General features: G+C 45.3%; 1 protein-coding gene across 5 annotated transcripts in view; it reads right to left on the bottom strand.

Moving 5' to 3' along the window:
• Positions 1 to 21,473, bottom strand: part of TIAM1 (TIAM Rac1 associated GEF 1) — a 198,360-nt gene that overhangs the window by 111,319 nt on the left and 65,568 nt on the right. For all 5 annotated transcript variants that reach the window (XM_058661716.1, XM_058661717.1, XM_058661713.1 and 2 more), the window contains 2 exons: positions 6,574 to 7,021; positions 11 to 183 (listed from right to left, as the gene is read on the bottom strand). In XM_058661716.1, the coding sequence (XP_058517699.1) occupies positions 11 to 183; positions 6,574 to 7,021 (621 nt within the window). The remainder of the gene's footprint in view (positions 1 to 10; positions 184 to 6,573; positions 7,022 to 21,473) is intronic.

Below are 21,473 nucleotides of genomic sequence, written 5' to 3'. Positions count from 1 at the left end.
ACCAACCGACCTGGAACAGGAAGGCATCGCCCAAGGAATTGCTGAGGCAGAAGACAAAGTCCTTCTTGGGGTGCTCCGGCACAGCCTGCACGATGCTGTTCTCCACCCACACGGCATGCTTGGGGATGCTGTTGTGGTCTATTCCCGACCTGCCGTCACTCTCGTAGAAAACCAGTGTGCACCCTGAGGAAACAAGGGGTCTGTGTGAATGCTGAGTGCTATTGCCGCAGTGATAATGAACACCTGTGACATGTCAGCAGGAAATGGCAGAAACAAAGTTGTTGATTCTAAAAAATAAAGGGGTAGGATCCTGCAAGCACTCATGTCTTAGATGGGCCTAGACAAAGGCAGAGATCTGAACTCCTAGTGTTATGGGGTACAGCCTGTGATAGCCAGCACCCATTGACAGTGGGCAAATGAAATCTGGCTGTGTCCCCCAACCTCTGTCCTGAAGGTGGGTCCTACACAATGGAATAGTAATTGCATCCTCAGCCACTTCCCCCACATCCTAAATGAGCCAGGATATTGGAAGTCCAATTAGTCTGGGTGTTTTTAGCTACAAGTCCAGTTCCTGTTCCTGCCCATCCTAACAAGCACTAATGAACTCTTTAGCCCACAACACTTAGGTATTCGCTCCTGCCTACCTGTGACTCACCTATCAACTGAGAGGGGATGGTTTTGCATTGTTGTGTAACCACTCCCCTCACAAGCCCCTTTTAAAAGGCCCATGAAGCAGGGGCTCTCACTCTTTTTCTGGCCAGGTGCTTCCATTACTCTGGCACCTCAACTCTTGCCTGACCCAGGACAGGTAATCCCCTGAGCATGGTCCCTGTGTACTGCTTAGATGGGACAATGGTTATAATACTGTTGTTTCTGGTCTGTTTACTATCTGGAGTTCCAGGAGGGGTGACGCCTAGCAGTAGTAGAATGTGGGCAGAGAAGCCAGGGGAAGGCGAATGTTTGCAGCTTTGTAAGTGTGTCCAGGTTCTTTGTAAGTGTGTCCAGGTTCTTTGTGAGTGTGTCCAGGTTATTTGTTGCCTGTCTCTTAGGATAACATATGTTGTTGGGGAAGCAGGGACATAGGTTTTCAGCTTAATGGATGGACTTATGGATGATGACCATTTGTTTCTTTTGGGATTATGATTGGTTGGTTTATGATTAGGTGGCTTGCTGCACGGACTTGTAATTTGCTATTGTGCTCTGTTGTCTTCAAGCTTGATTAATAAAGACTCCTTAATAACCTTAGACATGTCTGGTGTGATCTCGCTCGCACCCTGCAACACTAGTTTCTAAACCAGCCAGGGCTACTCTCTGCTTTATTCTAGCCATCCTCATGAGCAGAGAGCGATCCTGTGGCTCTTCTGTTCAGTGGTGACTGCCAACGTGGCTCTCCATGCCAGATGTGGACTGCAATCAGCACTGATCCCATTGGAGTTAACTCCTAAACGACTCTCTAACGTGATATGTAACCATATGCCTATATTCCTGGAGAAAACAATCTGTGATACCAGCTGTTAGTACTGGACAAGGAATCAAATGATTTCCTTTTCATGTCAGATCTTAATCAATAACAAAACTATTTTGTAGGTGTGTGCCAAGGTGGTTTCAATAGAACTCACCTGTCCCTGCCTAAACTTGAAGTTCCTTTTCAATAGCAATCGCTCGGAGGCTTACTCTCAACTAATTACAATCAATTTTCTAGAAGCCTAGGTACAATTTCATGTTTAACTTCAATCTAAGCTACTTAGTTTTCATCATCTTCCTTACCACAGGCAAGTGTCACATTTTATGGGAACTGAGATGCCCTTGAAAATATCATCTACTCTGCTACAATATGAGTCTGTAAAGCACATTTTCTCATAAGCAATTAGTAATATCAATGATGTACATCAAATGAAAAGTCACATTGGTTCACAGTTAATTTTTCCTAGGCCATAATATATCATGTTATCATGTAACAGCTGTTGCAGGCAACATAATTGAATGCGGCATCCTGGTATACATTGCCACACATGTCAAATTTTTTCCCTTGGCACAATCTGAGCAATGGCTTCATGTCTAAGCCCCCATTCTATGCATTTGGACTGCATAATCACCTTACTGCCATAATTCTGGTCGCTCATCAATCTTTCTACTCCCAATTACATTTGCTTATTGTTTAAAAGCCTTATGCTCATGCATGTTTAAAGATAAAGTCTTGGGGCAAGTGTTGTGGTGCAGTGTGTTAAGCCACCACCTGCAAAAAAAAAAAAAACCAGCATCCTGTAAGAGTAATGGATCTACTCTTGGCTGCTCCACTTCCATTCCAGATCCCTGTTCATATGCTGCGAAAGTAGCAGAAAACGGCCCCAGTGCTTGGTTCCCACCATCCATGTGGGAGACCCAGATGGAATTCCAGCCTTCTGGTTTCAGCTTCACCCAGGCCTGGCTATTTCAGACATTTGGAGAGTGAACCAGAAGGTGGAAGATTCTCTCTTAGCTTTTTCAAATACATATGAATTTTTGAAAATAAAGTCTTTTGGCATTTACTGTTTGAAAGTTTTAATAGTTCAGCTTTTTAACTTCCAGGTTTAAAGCTTACATATAGATCATATTTTTGAAAGAGTTATTTATTTTTTATTGAAAAGTCAGTATATAGAGAGGATGAGAGAGAAAGATCTTCCATCCAATGATTCACTCCCCAAGTGGCCACAACAGCCAGAGCTGAAGCCATGAGCCCGGAGCCTCTTTTGGTTCTCCCAAGTAGGTGCAAAGTCCCAAAGCTTTGGGCCATCCTTGACTGCTTTCCCAGGCAAACAGGGAGCTGGAAGGGAAGTGGAGCCACCAGGATAAGAACTGGCATCCATTTCTGATCCCACAGCATGCAAGGCGAGGATTTTAGCTGCTAGGCTACCATGCCGGGCCTGCATACAGATCATTTTATACATGTTAAGTAGTCTCCTTAAGTGCTTTATCCCTTAACCTTAATTGTGGGGAGCAGGATGCTGAAGCCGCTGTGGGATTGATAGGGGTCGTTGCAAGATGGCGGCTGGCCCAGGGCCAGGAGGTGGAGTCGGTCTCACCAGCAGGTAAACAGGAAGTCACAGGAATAGGCTAATGCCCTCGCTGTGATTACTGGCCTATCACATAGCGCCAAGTGGACCCATGGGGAGAAGTGATTGGACTAGAATGATACAAAAGCAGCCGGTAAAAGCTAGACGACAGGGAACGATGACAGACAGACGGACTGGGACGGAGGGACAGAAAACGGGACAAGAGAGAAGGAAAACGGGCAGGAGGAAGGGTGCCAGAGAGAAAGTAGAAACGAGGGATACAGACAGAAACAGCAAAAGCAGGACGGAGAGACGGGGCCAAGAACGGAGAAAGCCAAAAGTACAGGAAGAAATATGGCAAGAAGGGTGGCGGAAAGAGGGCTGGAGAAGCGGAAGAGGAAAGCTTAGACCAATGGGGACAGCGGAGTGGAGATAAGGATTTAAACTCAGCCGCTTTTGGCAGTGAGGGGTTCGGTTGCAGTTCCGGCGTTTCCCAGACCCTCAGAGTATGCCTCATCTTTTTAGTGTAGCTGCTGGCCAGCGACACTTAATGATTTTAAAGATCAAAGGGGCTGGTGTGCCGGTAAAGCAAGCTAATTTTCCTGCAGTGCTGCTCTCCCGTATGGGTGCCGGTTCAAGTCCCAGCAGCTTCACTTTGAATCTAGCTCCCTGCTGTTGACCTGGGAAAGCAGCAGAGAATGGCTCAAGGCCTTGGAATCCTGCTTCTACATGGCAGACCTGAAGGAAGCTCCTGGTTCCTGACTTTGGCTTGGCCCAGCCTGGCCATTATAGCCATCAGGGAACTGAACCACCGAATGGAAAATTCTCCCTCTGTCTCACTCTTCTTTCAATAAATTAAAAAAAAAAAGTCACAAAAGTTTTCAGTTACACTTACCCAAACAGCACAGTCATCTGTATTTCATAGTCTCAAGCTTTATAGTAACAGGTTAGAGATGAAAAAAGCAAACAAAAGTGCCCAAGGGAGACTATATTCCTCCAAATCAGGACTCCAAAGAAGAAGTTCTTCTGGAAAAGCAAACTGATGATGTCTGGAGACACTACTGGTTACCACGACTTGCGGGGAAGCGGGGTGCTGTTGGAATTTAGTAGGCAGTGGCCTGGAGGGCAAGGCCTGGGACAGCCTTCACAAGCAAGAACTATCTGGAAAATGCCAATAGCACCGTGGTGAGAAATCCTGCTTGAAGGAACCTGCATGAGTAATTCAACTGCAGTGATGAGAACATCAGTGAGAACAGAGAAATGAGTCTGAGGGTAGGGAATGAAGGAGAGGCCATCCCCAAGTCCTAGGATATCTACACACTGAGCAGTGCCAGGTTTTCCCAAGTAGTTTTCATAACTTTTCAATCTTGGCTTAGAACCCTTCTCAATAGTAGGCAGCCAAGATCAGATTTTTACTAAATAATCAATCCGTTCCAGTTTTAAGACTCATGTGAGTTCCGGGAATACGCATTCCCTGATAAAAAATTGGTGATTTTAATTTCCATTTGAACGTGGTCTGCATGTTCTTGAACTGTCCATGGAGACACTCCAGAGACTAATTCTAGATGCAATCTTTCTTCTTTTTTCTTAATTAAGCATTTTGTCTAATGCGGGGGGGGGGGAAAATCTCAGCGGGTAAATTTCTGTGTCACAGTCCTTGGGTGCTTTTCTCACTTTTCAAGATGCCAGGGCTGCTAGGAAAAAGTCAGCATCCAGCCTGGCTTTTCGAGGGGCAAGGACAAAGCCCGAGAATGTCAACATGCGATGAGCAAAGCCATCAGGACCCAGAAGCCACGGGTTCAGTGGTTCTGAGTTCCTCACCTGCATCCTGACAGAGTCTGTCGGCCAGATGTGGGTCATCGAGACAGGGAAGGCTCCCACCCCTAACGGGCTGGCAGGCTCCCTTCTCCCACACACCTGCACCTGGACTTCCTGCATCATTATTGCCTAAGGGAAAAGCAGGAGTAAAACAACCCCTTCCACTATATTCCAAATTCACAAAGTTCCTCACTTATTTTCATTCTATGACACTTCCACGGCTGTTCTCAAACTCTGAGTAAGAATCACCCGGGCAGCTGCTTTAAATCATAACTTCAGAACCTTTGACAGGTAGGACTGTGTGCTCCCAAAGTCCTATCTCGAAGCCCTAACCTGCCCGAAAAAATCACTTCTATTGAGAATTAATATATAAGGGTATAAAGGTGGCACCCTTTCACAGCAAAGGAATTTGGATCTAGATAGGCAGACTGGGTAGGCCACATGAGGCTACTAGGAGACCCAGCCATCTAAGGGCCAGGAGAGAGGTCTCAAAGGACATCAACCTCAACAACACCTTCATCTCGAGTTTGTAGCCTGCATGATTGGGATGTAACTCACCTGCTGAGTTCACATCACAAGTCTGTGGTAACCCCGGTGATTGTGATCTTTAGATCAGGCTGTTGAAGTTCCAACCACTTACTGATAAAAGGGGCTGCTAAAAGAACCGAAGGTCAGTGTCCCATGCTATGTATACCAAGGGGAGCAGCAGGCAGTAGAAGTGGGAGGGGCCTTTCCCTTATCTCACCCCATTTCATCACTGTGGTGCCTCTGGCATGATCCAGGACCTGCAGACACAACCCTGCAAGTGCCTTCCCCAGAGGAAGCAATAGCAGGCCACAGCCAGTCCCCCGGGATCAACGTCTATGTATCACAGGCAGGACCACTACACCAAACCACCAAAAGACAACGGTCCAGGAAGAGTAGACCAGAGGGAAGGAGCTGCACCTTTAGGTAACTTCATAGGAAAAGCCTCCGATGGTTCCCGTCTGACAGGTGGCAGGGAAATATAGATCTGTATGGGTTCTGGCCTTGTACTGTGGATCTCTGCGACATGTAGAGACCTATGTCCTATTAAGCATCTTAGGAACAGCTGACACCAGCAGTAATGAACACCTCCTCACCCAGCCCCTTCTGAACATGTCTTCCCTTCACTGAGCAGAACCCCACACCAACCACAGCAAAACAACATGGTCTAGTTGAACCACCAAGCTGACAAGCCCAAGCTGCTTCCTCCTGAGTCCTCTTCTGTATGTTACTAACCAATCTTCCCTGCCACCTACTAACTCTGTTTCAAATCGAACTGGTGACAAAAACTCTTTGAACTGTAACTAAGAAGAGCTTTTAAACAGAGCTCACAAAGCTGTTACAATGATTACAATGTCTACACTACCTGGAAAGATGCAGACAGATGCCCCAAAATACTTAGACACTATTCACAGATGGATACAAAATAACAGTAAATAGCAACATGTACAATGTTTAAAGAAAACAAAGTACAGGAATACATACATCCCTGCAGGCATCTAAACATACCCATACTCACTAGCAGTTTCTCGGCTGTAAGAGTAATTTCATAAACATAACAGTCTAGACATCAGAACCTTTATTTTTAAAAGAAAGCAACTGATCATTGAAGAGGCTAACAAAAAGCAGAGCAGAACATGCAGACTCAGCGTGGGGCACACCTACAGGTACCTGGCACATCCTGGCTGAACCTCCTCACCTTTGAGTGACACCCAGTAGTGCTTCCATTTGCGGCGGGTGGCTGACTCCACCTTCTTGTTCTTCTTGTGCACCAGGAAGTTCTTGACGGCCAGGGCACCTGCCTTGCGCACCGTGCCCTGCGCGGCGGTCAGCAGGATGTCCGACTGCCCAGGCGAGCTCAGGGTACCGCTGCTCTGCTCGTCGCTGTGCGCAGACCCGGCCTCTTCCAGGCTCTCACTGTTGGCCGTGCTCATCTCCAGCTCCCGTCGGAAGTTCTCATATACCCCCTGGCGAGCTGCATCCCCAGTGGAGCTGCTGCCGCTGTCACTGCCCACAAAGGCACGGCCAGTGGGTGGCGAGTAGCTCGAGTTGGTGGCATTGGAGCGCCTGGACAGCAGGTCCGTGTCTGTGGTGGCCCCTTCAATCCCACTGTCCGCAAACTCACTGCCTTCACCTGTGTTAACATCCTTGGGAGCACAAAGAGAGAGAAAAGACACATGTCATAGAAGAAAACCAGAGCTGCCTGCTGTCCAGTAGGAAACCTGGAGGGTGGCCACTCCCAGGGGCTGCCCGGACTAGCTCCTCTGCCCCAGCTGGCAGGCAGAAACATCCCCCTGGAGCCTTCACTGTCTAGCAGGACATGTTATTTGGAACTTCCAAGAAGTACAAAAATAAAACAAAAAACAAGGAACACTTCAGAGACCTTACCATTTACCTGACTTAGATCATTAACTAACCAGCAAATCAGCTACGGATACGTAAGCACAGCCATGCTGACAGCTCCACACCTCACACCTTTCATAGAGACATACAGCATGCAGACTAGTCAACTGCTTTGCAGGATGGGGGTTAGGGTAGATAACTGGATGCTTACAGCTGATGGTCTTTTATTAAAAGCAATGAGAATAATAAAAGGCCTGTTCAGGAGTCCATTTTATGATAGAGTGACTAACGAGATCATTATTGCACCGGCTCACCCACTCAACCACTCACCCAGCATGGCCCCAAATCCTGGGAGCAGGCAACAGTCCTCATGCCCTGATCGGCTTCGCTTCTTGAAAACAATCTCTCACTCTGCATTGTACTCGAGAAGTCTGTGGGGCCCACAGCTTCAATGTGGGCTCTCCAATTACCTTGCCCTTTCAAAACCACAGGATGCTAGGAGCCTGAAGCAGGCGACTAACTGCCCCTGGGCCAAGTGACAGCTTAGGGCAACTGCCAAGATGCTGTGGGTATCAATTCCCAAGTTCAAAACAGTTGGAGCCTCCATAGCGGCCCCTGCTCTCAAGTTGAACATTTCCGGAATAGACAGGTCTGTTCTTAAAGCAGAATCTTAATTGCTCTAAAGTGCCATAGGCATTTCCATAAACAATAATTAAATAATGCTAGTAATCAAGGAAGGATAATGACAGCTACATTGGACAGGACAGCTCAACAGTCTTATGGATAAGGAAGAAGACTGGTTTTTCTCAAAGGAAGAAAACTGGGACATGACTCTTGACATAAAAAGATGACAAAGAAATACATAACTGGGGGATGACTTTCTTTTGAACCTTTATTTTGATAAATAGATAATTATGGTTCAAACATCTAAAACTACCTGGAATGGCACAGAAACAAAAGCTGTGGCTCTGATCTTTGCTGAGAGGCAAAGTGTAAGGCAAGTCAAACCACAAAGTGATACTGTACTATCATGCAGCCCAGACACCGTGCTCTTGCCTCCAGGGAGTCTCATTCAAACCAGCTCAGAAACATGCAAAGTTCGCCCTCATCATGAGTACATACTACGTGAGCAGCCCAAGAGGCTCAAGCCAGAGATGAGAAAAGGCAGGGAGGCGTGACAGGATAGAGGCAGGAGGCAGCTAAAGAGGCAACGCAGGGTCAAATCATCTCAAATGGAGTTTATAGACTCCTGTGAGTTAGGCTGACTTATGCGTGGACAAAGAAACTTGTAGCCTCTTTGCTATTACTCTTGAGCCTACTGACAGCCATAGATGGTCACAATGGACCCTAAAAATCCTCTCTTCAAGGCTGGCACTGACATGCAGTAGGTAAAGCTGCCAGCAGCAGCACCAGCATCCCATATGGGTGCTGATTCAAATCCCAGCTCTTCCACTTCCTATTCAGCTCCCTGCTGATGTGCCTAGGAAAGCAGCAGAAGATGGTCCAAGTCACGCTCCTGCACCCAGATAGAAAACCTGGAAGAAGCTCCTGGTCCTTAGCTTCACACTGGCCTAGCTCAGGAGATTGCAGCCTTTTGGGGAATGAACCAGCAGAGGAAAGATCCCCCCCCCACCTCTCTTTCTGTGTGTGTGTGTGTGTGCATGTGTACATACACTATAACTTTCAAACAAATACATCTTTAAAAAAATCCCCTCCACAACCACGTAAACACTGCTGTCAACCGACACTTCTCCCTGGCAAAGATATTTATTATATGCTTCATAGTACACTTAAGACAATAAGGAAATTTGGAAATCATTGGTTGTTCAAGATAACCACAAGTCATGAGGGAAGGTAGGCAGGAAGGAATCAGCTTTAAGAACCCTCCCCTGACATGCAGAACAGAAAGCTGCAACTCTCAGATAAGGCAATGGGACAGAGCTAACATTGCTGTTCCCTGGCAGAGACTTTAGCACAGAGTCTGTGCCAGGCATCTTCAAATTCCAGAAGAAGAGCTCCCCCCAAAATGCTCTCAGAGATCAACAGATGGGGATGGTAGAGCTCACAAAGTCACCCAGTGACAGACAGTGACTCAGAGACCTTTACCACTAGGGTAACTGGTGGCTTCAGGACTCAGCTCCAAGCACCACCTGTCCAGGTTCTACCTAAATTTTCTCACCCCTTAGTTTATCAACAAGGCCTTCTGATTTGTACAGCAAAAATTCAACGATCACTCTTTTATTAGCCTGGTAAAGAGCGAAAACCTGAGTGTGGCTGGAATGACAAGGAGGAGACTCAGCTCTTGAGAGTGCATCTCTTCACAGTTCACTGCTCTGCGCCACATGCCCTTGTACAGAACGCTCTGTCTCGTTCTCTACTTCAACTAAGAGTTAGAGCCTCTGCGGACACTCACCTCCGGGTCAGACCTGAACATCTGCTCATGCTAACGACTGCTTTTCCCCTGCGATGGCTCACGTTCGGTATATGTTCAACTCACCCAACCGCACAAAGAAGGGACAACTCTGAGGAGAGGCCTGTGGGTCCAGCTGAACTCACATACTTGGTGTATACCCGTGTAATGACTGGGAAATGCTCTGAAATCATGATTCAAGATGACTCCACTTAAAGTGGTTAATTAGACTCAGAGGCATAAGCGACCCAACCCACAGGCTGGCTGCTGAGCCCCAATTCTTAATTACCCATGAAGCCCATGGGCAATGGGGATGAGCCCCTTGGATACTCTTCTTCATTTCCCTGCTCATGATGCAGACCTGCTCATGGTCATTTTGGGGGAGAAGCCCTCCTACTACCTATCTCAGTCTCAAGACCATGTCACACCTGAGACAACTGATTCGCCCCATACCCACAAGCACCTGTGAATAACTACTCCTCCCAGAACCAAGGAAACAGAAAATGCTGCATAGCAATGAAATTGATATCTTGAGATGTGATTATTGTTTATAGCTCTTGTCTGTACGCCTGTGAAACAGTAGCCTATTTGTTGAACTCTTTATTTAGTGCAGGATTAAGTCTGTGACTATAAAGTATGTTGCTACAAAACTTTTGAAGCGCCCAGCACAGTAGCCTAGTGGCTAGAAGACCTCTCCTTCACTGTGCCGAAATCCCGTATGTGCAGCAGTTCTGATCCTAGCAACCCCACGTCCCATCCAGCTCCCTGCTTGTGGCCTCGGAAAGCAGTTGAGGACGGCCCAAAGCCTTGGGACCCTTCAACCACAAGGGAGACCCCGAGGAGGCTCCTGGCTTCAGATAGGTGCAGCTCCACGCATTGCAGTCACTTGGGGAGTGAAGCAATGGACAGAAGATCTTCTTCTCTGTCTCTCTCTCTCCTCCTCTCTATATGTTTAACTTTGCAATAAAAATAAATAAATCTTTAAAAAGATTTTCTTTTTAAGAAAAGGGGAGATTATAATTAAGCACTTCAAATTGCATATTAGAGATGCATGGAATCAGTTCTCTGTATTGTATAAATAAAGAAATAAACAAAAAACACACGAACAGAAAGAAAGAAGAGAAAGGAAAAGAAGAAAAGAAAACGCAGACTGGCCTCAGGGAAACGCTCTCCCAGGAGCCTCAGCAGCCTTTAAAGCAAACGCAAGGTATGTTCTTTCTCATCTAGTTGAGCAACTTAGTAGCTAACATGTCACAGAACTATAAATTATAATAAGAAAATAAAAAGAGAACATCTAGGAATCCAGCTATTGCCTCCCAAGGTCGACTTTAGCAGGAAGCTGGAACCAGGAATTGGAGTGGGGGAAATAATGTGGAACATCAATGTGGAGTCCTAACCAATGTGAGCTAAATGTTTACTCCAGGCTTTTAAAATTTTCTTCTCGCAGGACAATCCTCCCAGGCCATTTTTCAGAGCACTACTAGTTTCCACTCACAGTTTTCCAAAATGTATGTATACACTTCACTTCTGGCTGTGCAAGTGGCTCACTCTAGCCTGAAATATGCAACAGCTGCAGGGCAAGATGTTTCCTAGCCATTTTATCCGGGCAACAAATGCTTCAATGAGTTGCTGTACTCGCATGGGGGACACAAGATGCAAATTCAAAGCCTGTTTTTTGCTGCTTTGAAAACCATAGTGTTGCCCAGCATGAATGTGAACTAATGACACATTGTAAAAAAGCTCAAGTTGTTTTGACAAGAGACTCACAAATACCCCAAAGCCCAGTTTTTTCCATATTAATAATGTATAGGCACAATTCTGAAAAGTAGCCATGAAGTGCCAAGACTGGGAAAATTCAGGACCAGCAGAGTTAATTGACCACATGTAGTTTTAATGAATGAAATGATAAAGTTGGTTTTTCTTTCTTTTTTTTTTTTATCACTCATTTCCCTGATGGATCCAGCTTGGCTTTAATGTATACAGCTGTGCAGAGAAGGCAAATGCACTAGTGCAGAATGCCCTGAATTGCAGTACAGTCAAAAAATTCTGACTTGTGGAATGGTAGAATTAAAATTATTTCTGTATGGTTACATTCTAAAATGTTTCTCCTGTAGTTATCATATTGTTCCTTTGCATAAAATGTTAGCATCCTGCCTACACACACTCTTATTCTCTCTCCTTTTCCTCTCCTCTTCTTTTGCCCACTTTTCTCTCACCACCCCATCTCTCTTTCGCACACACACACACACACACACACACACACCCTTATCATCTTTGTCTTATCATCGTCTATCAGTCTATGCTACCTAAACTCATATAAAGGTTGGTGTTCCTACTATCTCCTTAGCTATATTATCCCAGTCTCCATTACAATCCCATTTTTTAGGCAAGGAAGTTACATTTTTACTAATGTTGGTGCCCAGTTTTCTCTCTCTAGTACACACTGCATTGCACTCCTTTGATGATCTCGGAATAGTCCACTCCAAATCAATTTGCTTCTTGGTTTCCTCATCTATATAATGGGTGTTGCACTAGTGTCCACTTAGCATGACACTAGCAACATGCTGTGAGTGAGGTGAACCAAGAAAAGCATCTAGAACTGTAGCCAGGACACAGCAGCTGCTCCAGAATGTTAACTACAATTACTGTGCTGCACATCGTTGGCTTGAGTCACACCTCAGCCCAGGGAGAAAAGGTGCTGCCTGAGCTCGGGTACTAGTTTCTGGCAACAAGAGGGAAGAACACTCTCCCTCAAAGACCTTAAAAAACAAACAAACAAACAAACAAAAAATCAGAAAAACAGACAAGCAGAGCAAGCCCTAATACTCATTAGGCTTGTAACTCATTTTCGCATTCAAAAACCAGTACAATATGTAAAGAAAACAGTGATGCTATCTACACTATAAACCAGTAATTATTAGACATGTTTACTAACTACCATTCCTGATTTACTAGAAATAGGAAACCAACTTTATTTTTTCTCTTCTTTCCCAAAGCAATTTCCCCATGCCTTTCTATGTTTTCCTTCTTCTTAGTGAATCCCAATGGAAGTGACTTACATGGCCTCTCCATTACAGTGCATAGAATGGAAAGTCCAACTACTTCTACAAAGGAACTCCAGGTAAGTCAATGATGCTACAGGTATCTCCTGAAAGGTGAGGATTTCATGTCCTTGCTGAAGTCATTTTCCCCTGCACCTTCCTATCAGAGGAACTGTGGAACATATCCCCAGGACATAACCCCATCTCCCCTATTTCCAGGACACTCATGTCTCTCCTTTGCTACTGCTGCAAGCCTTCCCTTTCCCTCCTCCAACTGCCAGATCAATGTCTTTTCAGCATCTTCCCTTTCCTGCTTCAGCCCCACCAGCCACACTGAACTCCTCACCGTGCCTGGAATATTCTGAGAAAACCCCAGCCTTACAATTCAATAGCCAAGGCCCTCTTCACCTTCAAATCCCATGCAAGTGTACCCTCCCTAGAGGATTCACCTTGATCAGCCCAAGGCACTGCCATCCTTGGGGCCAGTATTAAAGTGCAACAGGTTTAGCTGCCACCTGCAACACTGACAACCCATGAATATTGGTTCAAATCCTGGCTAATCCAGTTTCCAGCTAATGTACCTGGGAAAACAACAAAAGATGGCCCAAATATTTGGGTCCCTGGTACCCATGTGGGAGACCTGGATGGAGTTCCTGGCTCTTAGCTTCAGCCTGGTACAGCCCTAGCTGTTTGACTTTTGCAGACATTTGGAGAGTTCATCAGTGGATGAGAGAGATCTCCCTCTGTGTAACTCTGTTTTTCAAATAACTAATCTTCAAAAAAAAAATAAAAAACCTCTGCACCACAAGCCCCACAACCTGATCTTCCTCACTCATAGCAGATCAGCAGCTCCCTATATGGGGCTTGGACATTCCCTCTTCACTCTCCCCAACTCCACGAGCTTACGGGTGTTGAATCCCTGATGCATCCCAAGTGCTAGGAATAGTGCTTAGCATGGAATAGGCACTTCAAAAGTAATTGTTGAATAAACTTACTGCTGCTCATTTTCCACCAAATGTCAGAACAAGCAAAACAGTTCCTCATGGAATATATTTTAGTTTGATTTGAAGGGTTAGTCATTGCCCAGGTTCCGCACAGCTGAAGTTGAGATGAAAAATCAGTCTCAGCTAGAAAACTTAAGCATGTAACCTTCAACAAGTCCACTTTGATTATGTCTTGCATACAGGCAACTGGAGCTAATTTTTTTTTCTTAAGTAGAGAAGTTAAGAGAAACATTGGACTGTATCATGGCCCAAGCCAGACACGCCATCAATGAGTAGTCTACCACCACCTAGGCTGGGATAACGAAGTGCGCCTGTCAGGCATTTCCTAAGTTCTCTACTAGGCACTGTGAGACCCCGTCAGCCCTCCATGGCAGCCTGGATTCCTTGCAGCATGCACAGGGTTTCCCCTCCCTATCCCAAGGGCTCTGACCTCCCAGAGTCAGCCCTTCTCCTGTGAAGCTCATGGCTGCACATGGCTGGGACACAGTGCTAGCTAAGGAACACCAGCTTTCCTCCAGGTGTTACATCCAGAATGTGTTTTTCAAAAGCCTGAACTGTCCTGGCCTACATTAGCATAAATGAGCAGCTCTCAAAGGTCCCGAAAGGCCTTCTCTTTCCAACTATCTGTGAAAGGCCAGCTTTTACTCACCCAGACCCAGCAAAGGGCACACTGCGAGACAGTGGAAGCAGGAGCAGACGAGACCCCAGTGACTGGTAACAAGTCAAAACCAGGCAGTTTGACTTGGTGGTTGAGAGGTCAGTTAACATGCTCAGGTCCTGTGATGTGATGCCTGAGTTTGAAGATACAGCCAGCTCCTTAATCTAGCTTCCTGCCAGCAGGCACCTGAGGAGTCAGCAGATGATGGTTCAAATGGTCATGTCTGCCATCTGTGTGGGAGACGCGGTTCCTGGTTTTAGCCCGGTCCTAGTCCCAGAAACCGTGGGCATTTGGAAAACAAACTAGCTGAACAAACTGATAGGGGTTCTCTTTCTCTCCTTCTGCTTTTGAAATTTAATACTAAAAATAAAAATGGGACCAGTTTTAGAGTACAGCAAATAAACCATCCATCCCATAACAGGACCTATCCATGTCCCATCAGCTCCATTTTCAATCCAGCTCTTAAGTAATGACCCGGGAAAAGCGGCAGACAATTCGTCAAGTGTTTGGGCTCCTGCTACTCACATGGGAGACTCATGTGAAGCTCTTTATTCCAAGCTTCAATCTGACCCAGAGCTGACAATCACAGACATTCAGTGGAGTAAACCAGTGGACGGAAGATCACTTTCTCTGTCTCTTAAGTAAATAAATAAATCTTTCAAAACATACAAACAGAAGACATACACATTTGCAAAAATATGTAACCATGGCTTTCATCCCACAATTTTTAGAGGGAAAAATGAAAAATTATCTATATAACCAATGCTCGCTTCAAATGAGTTAATACACATCTTTTTATATTTCTGTTTCAATTATTAAGGTGACACATAATCACAGATATAATTCACATGAACAGAATCCCTGGGGGTTCAAAAAAAAGGTCTGAGAGCTGCTGATACAAGCCAGCTTTGCACCAGCCCCAGCCCCAGGAAGATCTTGGCAAAGGCAATAACTACTCTTGCTGAAAATGGGTGGGCTCATTCTCAAAGTAAGTACCTCATTGCTTAATTCACATGCCAAGAGAAGACAAAGATGGAAAATATGCACGCACACATAGACACACAAGAGGAAAGATAGAAAGATAAAAAGAGAGAAAGAAGAGAAAGAGAAAAGAAAACTAACCAATACAAGATAGAAAAGGGAAGGAAGAGAGGGAGTCTGAAAATAGATTTTACACAAAAATATTTCATTTCAGGAAAAATTCACCTAAGGTTCTGAACCACAGATTTCTCGGAAAACCTCAGGGGGATCATGGCCCCCCTGATATTTTGGCCAGAAGGGTGACCCCTGCACTTTTCTAAAGAGAAGATCTGAAGTTTCCAACTGTTTCTCAAAGACAAATCCTCAACTTGGCTGCTGCTGTCAGTCTTATGCTATGAACAGAAACTGTTTCAGAGCCATGTAAGCTAGGTTCTAAAACAAAACCGAATTTGAAAACTGCACACAATTACTCCAGGAATTTGATATCCGCTCCTGATAATGCTGAACCCTTGCTAAAAACCATCAACTCGACCTGTTGCTTATTCATGGAAGCAAGCCCTAGGGATGACCCTTTCTGGAGTTACCAGGGTCATCCCTCCCCAGGTGTTTGCAGTGATGACAATCTGCAGCGATTTCCCTTTCAGCCAAGTCCTCTTGTTTCTCTACCTGAATCAAGAGTGCTCATCCTACAATATGAAGACACAGGAGCTAAACCCTGCTCAAACAAGCGGAGGTAGCATGTGTTTGGGAGAGAGCGCGGGGACCTTCAGAAGAAAGGGCCCTTTCTGTAGGTCAGGGGCCAGATCTTGTCACCTAACCTCTTTAGATCCAGTTTTTCCTCTGAGAGGCAATGGATTTGGTGGAGAAGTCATCAGGCAGGCTCCTGCAACATGCTGGGATTCGACATCAGGCTGAAATGAATCCCATAGATCCGGCTGCGGTCTTTACCTCACCTGTTCCCACTCCATGCAATGAGCTGCACAACTTCTGGGAATGAGATGTCAGAAACCAATCAAGCCCCACGCCTAATCGGGAGTGCTCCACCTTGGTTCAGGCTCCTGAAAGCATGTCCCCTGCAGCTCTGGGAAGGGTGCAGCCCCGAGACACGCCCAGCACAGCTACAACACTCGCACTCAGTTCCTACGTGGATGAATGAAGACGCTCTCTTTACAAACTCACACAAACGCTCCAAGCCAAAGCTTGCCTTACAAACACAGAACCTGGCTGCAAGACACAGGCTCCATCAAACGGCAGCGTATTCTCTCTCTCTCCTACTCACCCTTTCAAAGTCTCACCTGAATGCAAGAGTCAAACTTCAACATCACAATTACCGGCCGTTATTTCATGTGCAAGACAGTGGAATGCAAATTTTCCCTTGATGCCCTTGTGGAATCCTCCCATCAGGCTCACTGAAGAGGCCCTGACTCAGGGAGTTTAAGTTAGAGACAAGACGGCTTTCACAGTAAATGTGCCTCACCTGAGCCAGAAAAGAGGCACATGGCTGGTATGGAAGGAGGACATACCTACTTTTTTTTCCCCTAAAGTAACACACGGTAACCTATACATAGGCACAACTGTTATATACAATCGGGCCTGGTGCAGTAGCCAAGCGGCTAAAAGTCCTCACTTTGCATACGCCCAGAACCCCATATGGGTGCTGGTTCATGTCCTGGTGGCCCCATTTGCCATCCAGCTCCCTGCTTGTGGCCTGGGAAAGCAGTCGGGGATGGCTCAAGGCCTTGGGACCCTGCACTCGCGTGAGAAACCTGGAGGAGGCTCCTGGCTCCTGGCTTCGGATCTGCACAGCTCTGGCCATGCAGCCGCTTGGGGAGTGAATCAACTGATGGAAAAGCTTCCTCTGTGTCTCTCCTCCTCTGTATATCTGATTTTCCAATAAAAAAAGACAGTCAACAATAGGCTCAAACTCAGATACACTGATAATACAGACAGAAAATAACAGATAAAATAGTAGTTAGCCAAGGTATACTGAAAGCCTCTTCTTTGCATCGCGCCAAGCTACCTCTTCTATCTGCAAAGAAATACAAAGGCTGACCTGGCCCTCCATTTCATGCAACCAGCAATCATTTAGGGGCTTTCACAGACATCAAGTGAAGTAAATTCTGCTCCAAAATAGTACACAGCTTTCTCATACATTTCCCGATGCTCTTAGCTACTGTATACAACTTTACTGCACACATACACACACACACACACACACACACCCTACACACACACCACCCTACACACTAACACTTGTGTGCCAGAGCCTGTGACAAACACTACATGTCATGTTTCCAAGTAACGCATCCAGCCACTTTGTAGATATCAAAACAGGAATAGTGGCCCAAATCCCCCTTCTGATTATTTTCACATCAAATGAAGTTGTTCCCATTATTTCAGATAAGATGGACTTTCTTCCAGGCTGTGAGGCCACATGCTTGGGCCAAATGTCGGCTAGGAACTCTTCTGGTGGTGGGGGAGCCAAACTGTTGACAGTTTATTTCAAATTCCACTGCCTCACCAGGGCTGACTAGAAGACTTCAGTATTTATGACTCAAACTCTCTGGAAAGGTCCTTTGGGTCAAAAACTTTGACCAAAATAAAGAGAGAAATATTCTTTAAAAGGAAGGCTCCACACCCACTGCCTCCTAAAATACTCTGTTTGGAACATAGTGGGCTCTCAAGAAATCGCGTTGGATGAAGAACGCCAAACTTAGCCTAGGAAGTGTGGGTGGAGGGACAGTGTTGTGCATAATTCCAGGGTTTGTTTCAAGTCATTAAAGATCCTCATTCAACATATAAACTCAATACGAATGGAATACTTCCGTTACCTCCTAGGCTCTGCCAAGGACATCCATGGGAGCCCCTTAGGCCCTTCCAATGGCCCTGCTGGAGGCTGGTGTCACTCAGCATTGGCCAGAGAAGGAGCCATTGATGGAGTGACTTGCCCAGGGTCACCCAGTGGGTCAGGAGGCAGCCAGGCAAGGATGCAAATGTACTTCTTAGGATTCCTGGTCCATTGCACTTAGCATCACATTCGACTGCCAAGCAATGACTTGCTGAGACACCACACCAAGATGACCTCACTTCCATGCATTAGCCATTTTAGAAGGCGGCAAGCTAAGGAATGGACACTAGGGAGCCTTCAGGGAGACTGCATCTGGAGGGTAGACAGTTCAGGAGCTGCCCTGAACTGAAAAACTCAGTCCCTTCAGGGACCAGCCGATGGTACATGTGTGGCAGGGCTGGCAGGGTAACAGAGGTCTAGTTCTTCCTAGGGCCGGATCGCAGCTTGTTTTTTGTTTTAATTTTTTTAAAACATTATTACTATTATTATTATCATTTTATGATATAGTTCCATAGGCTCCTGGCATTTCTCTTATCCCCTCCCTCTCCAATTCCCTCCCCCCCCCACTAATTCCTCCATATCATTACTAAAATATGGTTCTTCATACACAGTCACATGTCCATCATTGCGGGCATGGACAATGGCAGAGTCCAGCATCCTATTGTCAAGATAGAGTGAACAGTTTCATTGCAAGTCCATCTTTGTCTGGAAGTAGAAATGCATACTACATTGTATCCCCACATCTGGATATGCTAGTCTCCATTTCACAGCTACTGTACATCCCCTCAAATCAAAAATCATAACAAAATAGAAAGAAAAATAGAAATTTACAATGACATAAAGTTAAATGACATGTTACTAGATATGACAGTCTCCATTACACAGTTACTATACATCCATTAAATGAAAAGCCACAAAACAAAATCAACATCAGGGAGAAAAAAGAAATTAACAACACCATGAAGTTGAATAACATGCTACTAAATGACTAACGTGTAACTGAAGAGATGAAAATCAAGAACCTTCTTGAAGAAAATGATGCTACTGTATGATCTATGAGTCACTGAAGGATTTAATCAGAAGGAAGTGTTTTTGAAGAGATGAAACTAACAGAAAACAACAAAACCCATGCAATATCGTTTCCGCTGATTTTTGCTGGTGAAGTGTGTCTCTTCTAGACAATAAATAGACAGCTTTGGTTTTTAATCCAGTCTACTAATCTATGACATTTGATTGAGCTTTAGCCATTTACATTCAGAGTTTAACATGTATGGATGGTACTTGGGTCCTGTCATTTTAGCAATGGGTTGTTCATTGGTTTAGTCTTCTGTTGTCATTTTACTGGGAGGTTCTTCACTTTTGCCTTTAGTTTTGGTTGGTGCTATTCCTCTTCTCTGTCAAGAGAACATCCTGAAGTATCATTTGTAAGGCAGGTTTGGAAGAGGCAAATTCTTTTAACTTTTCTTTACTGTGGAAGAACTGTATTTCATTTTCAAAGACAAAAGAAAGCTTTGCTGGATATGTTATCCTAGGTCGACAATTTTTTTCTTTTAGAATCTGAAATATGTCACTCCATTCTCTTCTTGCCTGTAGAGTTTCCTGTGAGAGGTCTCCTTTAAGTTTAATTGGCATTCCTTTATATGTCAATTGATTTTTTTCACGTGCACATTTAAGGATCTTTTCCTTATGTTCAATTGAAGAGAGCTTGATGATCATGTGTCTTGGTGAAGATCGCTTTTGATCAAGCCTGTTGGGAGTTCTGTGCCCCTCCTGGATCTTGTTTCCCAATTCTATCTCCAGATTAGGGAAATTTTCCTTTATTATTTCATTAAATACATTTACAAACTCAGCTTCTCTTTCTGCACCTTCTGGGACTACCATAACTCTTATATTGGGCCTCTTAATAGTGTCTTTCAGTTCTTGAATACTTTTTTGGCCTGATCCAGCTCTGCTTCCAGCTTTTTGTTTGCTTCCCCTGATAACAGGAAATATTTTCCAATTCTGAGATTCTTTCTTCTGCTTGTTTCATTCTATTTTGGAGACTCTCCACTGTACTCTTAATTTGCTCTATTGTGTTCTTAATTTCTGATATACCAGCCTTGATTTGCTTTACTGCTTCCTTAAATTCTTTGAACTCTTGTAGGTGCTTCTCATTTTTTATCAGAAGCTTTAAAATGAGTTTTATGAATTCTGTATGCCCCATTTTCTCGATGTCTTCCTCAGTTAACTCTGAGATTAGCATAGGGTTTTGCTCCTTTACAGGGGAGTCTTCAGTAATACTCATTGTGCCTTTGTCTCTTCTTTTGCTCTTGGTCATTGCACTTCTGGTTAGCAGAGTTTTCTCCTTGGGGCAGGTTTCTAAGCTGTGTCACACACAGGTGTACAATGCGATTTTACTTATTGCAGTCGGCACACAACTTTTTGCTTTACAGCCAATTGTGCCACAGCCTCCAGCGAGTTCCAGGTCTGGGTTCTTATGTTAGATTCCCACCATGGTCTCCACAGCCCCAGCTCCTGGCTCACCACTCTCCACCTCCTGTGTTGTCTCTGCAACCTTTCTCCCACTTCCAGTTGGAGCAGGTCCCAGGATTAGAGAGACACCAGGTGTCCTATATAGTTAGATTGTTGGTGGCGCTGATGTTGTTGGAACCTGTTGGACGTTAGGTCTGGGTGCCACACGGACCTATTTTGACCCGTACAATGTCACAGTCGGTATTATTTTCCTGTGGGACCAGTGCAATTTGCTGAACTCAGTGAGTTCTGGCGAGATCAGCACATGCGCAGTTCACTGTTGTCCCCTGCAGACCGAAAGCTATTGCCACAGTGTACAAAATGGCACCTGATGTACCACTACTAGAGTTCTTGATCTGCTGGCCATCACGTCTGAGGGCGACCCAGACCTGTCTTGGGTGGAACCTGTAAAATGCCACATTGCTGCAGTTCACTGAGTCAGAACTGAGTTCACTCCCAGCTCAGTGTATGCTCAGTCCTTTCCCTTGCCTTTGCCTTCTTACGCAAAATGGCACCCAATTCAGCTCTAGGGGGCTGACTGGGCTGTGAAATCCACCCTGTTCTCGCACTGCCCGTCTGTGATCTGCTACTCTGTTTCTGCTCCTGGTCAAATCAAATGGACCAGCAGGATGGACAGTTTTTTGTCTGGGTTCACCTCTGCAGCTCCCAGTGGAAGTCCCTTCCCACCTGGTTGCTGGTGGAGTTCTGGCTGCTGGTGGAGTTCAGATTGCTGTTCGCTGAATGCCGCTGGAGTAACAGTCACTGCAACACCACACCATTGTGTCCACTGCTTTCCTGTGACT

Source organism: Ochotona princeps, chromosome 3, assembly GCF_030435755.1.
Source record: "Ochotona princeps isolate mOchPri1 chromosome 3, mOchPri1.hap1, whole genome shotgun sequence".
NCBI lineage: Eukaryota > Metazoa > Chordata > Mammalia > Lagomorpha > Ochotonidae > Ochotona > Ochotona princeps.
The sequence above is the reverse complement of the archived record's forward strand: the minus strand, read 5'-3'. Positions and strand labels throughout refer to the sequence as shown.